Below are 6,897 nucleotides of genomic sequence, written 5' to 3' on the forward strand. Positions count from 1 at the left end.
CGAATGAGAGGACGAACGAACGGGCCGCCGCCCTCCCCCACCCCATAGGCGCACGAGCGAACCATGGGAGGAGAGGAGGGAGCATATACAGTGTAACTCGGTCGATATTTTTTCATCACACACACGCACCATCAAGCATACACCACCAGATCCATTTGTAGCTCTGCTCAAGTCATCGGACGAGATCCCGGATCGATCCATTAACCATGGCGGAGGGCGTGGTGGCGTCGCTGGTTGCCAAGCTCGGTTTTGCCTTGGCAAAAGAGGCAGCGACCTTCGGCGCATCGCTGCTGTGCAAGGAGGCATCTGCACTCAAGGGCCTCTTCGGCGAGATCCGTGAGGCCAAGGAGGAGCTGCAGAGCATGCAGGCCTATCTTCAAGGCGCCGAGCGGTTCAAGGACACCGACGAGACCACCGGCATCTTCGTCAACAAGGTTAGGGGCTTCTCCTTTGAGATCGAGGATGTGGTTGACGAGTTCACATACAAGCTGGAAGACACTCATGGGGGATTTGCTGCGAAGATGAAGAAGAGGGTCAAGCACATCAAGGCATGGCGCCGTTTGACACTCAAGCTCCAAGATATCAAGCGCAGGCTTCAGAGTGCGGATAGGAGAAAGGTCCGCTACGACATGGATAATATTCAGTCAAAATCTGCTGGTCATTCACTGAATCTTGCGAGGGAAGAGGATCTTGTGGGCATTGAAGAGAACAAGGACAAGCTGATGCACTGGCTGGTGGGTGATTTGGAGGAACAGGGGAGCAAAAGTGCAACTGTTTGGGGAATGGGAGGTGTGGGTAAGACCACTTTGGTTGATCATGTGTACAAGGCCATGAAGATGGACTTTGCTAAATGTGCGTGGATAACAGTATCAAGTAGCTATCAAGTTGAAGACTTGTTAAAACAGATCGCCAGTCAATTGGGTATCCCAATTGGTGTCGCCAACGAAAACAGAAGCTTGGTTGAGGTAATCCATAATCATCTCAAGGGTTCAAACTATCTCGTAATTCTGGATGACGTTTGGAATGTGGATGTCTGGTTTAAGATAAGGACTGCATTTCCTACAGAAAGCACTGGTCGATTTGTTATCACCACTAGAATGCAGGAGGTAGCATTGCTGGCAACAAAAACCTGCACTATCAAACTCGAACCATTGGAAAGAGATTATGCGTGGCAGCTATTTTGCAATGAAGCCTTTTGGAACAATGAGAACAAAACATGCCCAGAGGAACTTGAAATTTTAGCTCAAATGTTTCTGGACAAGTGTGGTGGCTTGCCCATTGCAATTGCTTGTGTAGGCCGCTTGTTGTCATGCAGAGATCCAACTTACTATCAATGGGAAAGTGTATACAAGGAGTTAGAGTCACAGCTCAGCAACAATGTGATCCTCGATGTTAATATTGTTCTGAAAGTCAGCTTGGAGAACCTTCCGACTCATCTGAAGAACTGTTTTCTGCACTGTACAATATTTCCAGAGGATTATCTGTTCGGAAGGAAACAGGTAATCAGGCATTGGATCGCAGCTGGATTCATTAAAGAAACAGGGAGCAAAACATTGGAGGAAGTGGCAGAGGGCTACCTGAATGAACTTGTAAACAGAAGCCTATTGCAGGTGGCTGCGCGGAACCTGTGTGGCCGAGTTCGCAGCTTCCGAATGCATGACATCATCCGTGTTCTTGCTCTCGCTAAATCAGAAGAGGAATCCTTTTGTCAAGCTTACAATGGCTCAAGGGATTTTTCGGCCAAGAACACACGGCGTCTGTCAATGCAGGGTACAAACATGGAACAACTGACCCCATTGTTGTGTGCACCAAGTCTCCGCTCTCTGCATGTTTTCCAGAGTCACATGAGGATTGATTTCCTAGAGGCTTTCCTCAAACCTTTGAGCTTGCTGTCCACATTGGATCTGCAAGGAGTTCAAATCAAGAGACTACCCAAGATGGTTTTCAACTTGTTCAACCTGCGTTTTCTAGGTCTTCGAGATACTCAAATTGAATATCTCCCAAAAGAAATAGGAAGGTTACAGAACCTGGAAGTCCTTGATGCTTTCAATACTATGCTACCTTCAGTTCCAGTGGAAATAGCCACACTTCGGAAATTGAAATACCTGTATGTGGTTACTATTCCAACTGGAGCTGACGAGCAAGTTCTTGCTTATGACGGGATTCAGATGCCCAAGGGTATCGGCAATTTGACCGACTTGCTGGCCCTGCAACATGTTGAAGCTAGCAGTCAGGTGCTAAGTCAGTTAGGATGTTTAACCAATTTAAGAACTTTTGGTATCAGTAAAGTCAGGAGTGGCCATTGTGCAGATTTGTGTGGGGCGATCACGAAAATGGTTAATCTTGTTCATGTAGGAATCATTGCACTTGATCAAAGGGAAGTCTTGCAGCTAGAAGCACTTTGCTTGCCACCAACTGTTTCAAAGGTTGACATATTAGCGCAGCTGGACAAAAGATTTTTACCCCAGTTTGTCTCATCCAGTTCAGAACTTATTAACCTCACTGATTTACATTTGAGTTGGTCCAAGTTAAATGAAGACTCTTTTGCGTGCCTCATGGGTTTGCATGGATTAGTGACACTTCACCTTACTAAGGCTTATGATGGAAAGGGGCTACATTTCCATGCAACTTCACTTCCAAAACTCAAGTTACTAGGCATATGGGATGCTCCGCATCTCAGCAGAGTTACAATTGAACAAGGTGCGATGCAAAATATTGTTGAACTATTTCTCAGGGACTGTCCAGAATTGAAGGATCTTCCTGATGGCATCGAGCATCTTAGAACCCTTGAGCACCTGCAGCTGCAGGATATTTCTGAAGAGCTGACACGGAAGCTTCAGCAAAATGAGGAATCAGAGGAATGCGATGAAGATTGGATGAAAATTAGCCATGTGAGACAAGTGGTGATTCTTTAGGTGTATTGAGGTAGAACATAGTGAGTGCAGGCAGGGGGTGCTGGTTGAAGATGCAAAAACAAATTGTAGTGTGCTGTATCTTTTTCAGTTTGAAACGATGAAGCACTTCTTCTGTATTAGTGTTTTGATCTTTGGTGGAGTTGCCAAAAGCACGCACACACAGATGTAATTTGTTCTGTGTTTTCGTTCTTTTTCCATCAACAATATGTTTGGGCACTCAATGTTTTTTTTTTCTTGCTTTCTTGCATGAACTTATTTCTATGTTGTTGGTCATGTAGCTGATCTTGTCATGAGATGACGTCAATTCTGTCATTTACTGTCATCTCTTCTCAACCATTACAACCCAGTTTTAAATCCAAGTTTCTGTATTCAAATTGCAGTTTACAGTTCTATTAACTGAAATAGTGCACCTGATTGTACAGTTGTACTAGGTTCTTAGCTGTCTAGAATTACTTGATGTTTTTGCTTCCTTAGGTTCATGTTCGCAGGAGCAAGAACAAATGTTTCTAGGTTTATGTGAATTGATGTGGTATCAAGCTCAGGTCGCTAATCCTTCTGAAAAATTAAGCAACTGTGGAATGATCCTCTGACCAATTAATTCCCTGTATAGGCTTTCTTGTTGACAGGAACATGACTTTCCTTTCATGTTAGCATCTAATGTTGTGCTGCGGACACCGTGTCAGAATACTATTTGTCAGGCATAATAACATGTTGCTGTTTTTTTTCTCTGTAGGCTGTCTAAAGGGCTGGGCTTGGTTCCTGATACTGAACCAAGAGACTGAAGCGACATCATAGCATAGATTCCTTCCGCCTCACTGTAACACCCTAATCGGGCAGATCCAGCCCGCCGCAATGCCAGCGCGGCCATCGGGATCTCCTCCAAAAGGATTTTACAACCGGAGCAGCCGGAGGGGGCGACCACCACGGCAGAAGCTGGATCCCCGGACCAAGATCCACTGCCGAATGAGTACGTCGCCGACGCCACCAGTGTCCTCTACGCATCGATGCTCGGGTAGTACAACCGGTATGTCGCTAAATAGAAGCCCAGGTCCCTTCCACCCGTGCACACGATCCTCTTCCCCCGCCTCTACGAGAGGTCATGGGGGTACGACCTCATGTATCCTCGCGTTCTCGAGGACTAGTGGTTTTATCATGCGTACCTCCAGAGTGTTAGGAATGAGCAACTAGTATTTCCTGAGGGCCAAAGGCCATTACATATACATGTGTGTCAAAGTGCAGAAAACCCCTTATACAATGGGGATATACCAAAAAAGGACTTTACACATCTAACACCCCCCCTCAAACTCATGGGGGATCAACAACACTCAGTTTGGAGAGGAAAAAGCTATGCTGCGCTCGAGTCTGTGCCTTGGTGAAGAAGTCCGCCAACTGTAACTCAGAGGGCACATAGTGAAGAGCGAGAGTCTGATCCTGCACAGCAGCACGCACAAAGTGGGCATCCACACCGATGTGCTTGGTGAGCTCATGCTTCACCGGGTCACGCACAATACTGATAGCGCCAGTACTGTCTGACAGTAAGGGAGTCGAAGTAGTAGCAGACACACCAAAATCCTCAAGTAACCACCGTAACCAGATCACCTCAGCCGTCAACATCGCCATGGCTCGCAACTCAGCCTCTGTACTCGAGCGAGAAACTGCAGTCTGTTTCTTGGTCTTCCAGGCAATAAGAGAGCCACCAAGAAAGACACAATAAGCAGACAGCAAGCGTCGATCAGAGGGATCACTAGCCCAGGTAGCATCAGAATAGGCCTGGAGCTCAAGAGAGCTGGAGCGAGGAAAGAAAAGGCGCTGAGAGATCGTGCCACGAAGATATCGTACAACACGGAGGAGATGACTATAGTGGACAGAGGTGGGGGCTGAAACAAACTGACTCATGATGTGGACAGGATAGGAGATGTCAGGACGCGTAACAGCAAGATAGACAAGACTGCCAACAAGATGACGGTAGCGAGTGGGATTAGGAAGAGGGTCACCATCGGTGGCACGAAGCTGAACGTTGAGCTCCATAGGAGTCACAACCGTGCGCTCATCACCGAGAGCAGCGCGAGCAAGAAGATCCTGAATATATTTTTCTTGGGAGATGTAGAAGCCATTAGAGGTCGAGGAGATCTCAATCTCAAGAAAGTAGCGAAGTGGACCAAGATCAGTCATAAGAAACTGGTCGCGAAGGCGAGCCTTAACAAAGGCAATGTAATCAGTGTCATCACCAGTGATGATCATGTCATCAACATAGAGAAGGAGAAGAGTCCGACCACGAGGAGACGTGTGAACAAACAGCGCGGGATCATGGTCACTGGGCAAGAAACCAGCGGCGGTCACCACAGATGCGAAGCGCTCAAACCAGGCGCGAGGGGCCTGTTTGAGACCATATAGGGAGCGGCAAAGTCTACAGACCATACCATCAGGAGCATAGTACCCCTGTGGTGGCTGCATATAAACCTCCTCACGCAACTCGCCATTGAGAAAAGCGTTCTGAACATCAAGTTGAGAGATAGACCACTGACAAATAGAAGCCACAGCAAGAAGGGTGCGGACAGTGGTCATGTGGGCCACAGGAGCGAATGTCTCATCGTAATCGCGCCCCTGCTCCTGCTGAAAGCCACGGGCCACAAGATGAGCTTTGTAGCGCTCAAGAGAACCATCGGAGCGAGTCTTAAGCTTGTAGACCCACTTGCAGGTGATGGGACGGACACCGGAAGGGAGGGGAACTAGATCCCATGTGCCAGAGCGCTCAAGGGCAGCAAGCTCCTCGGCCATCGCAAGCTGCCATTCAGGCTGAGTCATGGCAGTGCGATAGGAAGTGGGCTCAGTCAGAGAGACCGTACCGATCAGGGGAGTAGCGATCAGGTGGAGGGCGAGGCCGAGCACGGAGGTTATGAACCGGAGGAGGTGTGAGAGGAGGTGCACTAGAGGTGGAAGGCTCGTCTGAGGAGACATCCTCAAGACGAGATCGTCGAGTATAGTGGAGAGGAAACGGTGAGAGAGGGCGACGGACCTGAGAGGATGGGGGATATGTGGAGGAGGAGGATGGAGAAGACGGGGTCGGTGTTGAATGAGAAGGAATGAGAGGTGCCGGAGGAAGAGGTGACACATGAAGCACATAACAGGGTGTATCGGGAAGGAGAAGGAAAGAAAGGTCGTCCACAGAGAAACTCGAGGAAGAAGAACGAGGGTAGTAAGAATGAGACTCGTCAAAAGTCACATCATGCGAAATGCGCAAGCGACGACCCACAGGATCCCGACATCGATAGCCCTTGTGCTCATCACTATAGCCGAGGAAAAGACACTCAACCGACTGAGCAGTCAGTTTGGTGCGTTCTCGGGGAGCAAGAAGAACATAGCAGACGCATCCAAACATACGAAGAGCTGAGTAGTCAGGAGAGCGACCAGTGAGACACTCCATAGGAATGCCACCCTGCAGAGCAGTCGATGGCTGAATGTTGATGAGATAGGTGGATGCGGAAACAGCCTCAGCCCAAAAATGGGGTGGAAGGGAAGCAGCAATCATCAGCGCACGAGCCGTCTCAAGCAAATGACGATGCTTTCGCTCGGCAACACCATTCTGATCATGAGCACCAGGACAGGAGAACTGGGCAAGAGTACCCTGTTCCGCGAGAAAAACACGCAACATCTGAGAGATATACTCTTCAGCGGAGTCAGCACGAAAAGTACGAATGGGCGTGGCAAAACTGGGTGTGAACCATGGCAGCAAAACGTTTGTATATAGGGAGAACCTCGCTATGAGATTTCATGAAGTAGAGCCAAGTGTAGCGAGAGAAATTATCAATAAACAAAATATAGTAGTGATGACCACCTTTCGAATCAAAGGGAGCAGGACCCCAGACATCAGAATGAACTAAGTCAAAAGGACGCTGAGATACAGACTCACTAGTAGGATAAGGTAACTGAGTCTGTTTGCCAAGTCTACAACCATTACAATGTAAGGAGACATCTCCAGATA

The 6,897-nt window shown here is 48.1% G+C and overlaps 1 protein-coding gene across 1 annotated transcript; it reads left to right on the forward strand.

The window, feature by feature from the left end:
- Positions 1–206: 206 nt before the first annotated feature.
- LOC119280436 (disease resistance protein RPM1-like) lies at positions 207–2,915 on the forward strand. The gene has a single exon (XM_037561283.1). The coding sequence runs from the start codon at positions 207–209 to the stop codon at positions 2,913–2,915; it is 2,709 nt and encodes a 902-aa protein (XP_037417180.1).
- The last annotated feature ends 3,982 nt before the right edge of the window (positions 2,916–6,897 follow it).

This window comes from Triticum dicoccoides, chromosome 3B, assembly GCF_002162155.2.
Source record: "Triticum dicoccoides isolate Atlit2015 ecotype Zavitan chromosome 3B, WEW_v2.0, whole genome shotgun sequence".
In the NCBI taxonomy this organism is placed as follows: Eukaryota; Viridiplantae; Streptophyta; class Magnoliopsida; order Poales; family Poaceae; genus Triticum; species Triticum dicoccoides.

Coding starts and splice junctions, on each gene's coding strand:
- LOC119280436 (XM_037561283.1), top strand. CDS start 207: ATGGCGGAGGGCGTGGTGGCGTCGCTGGTTGCCAAGCTCGGTTTTGCC.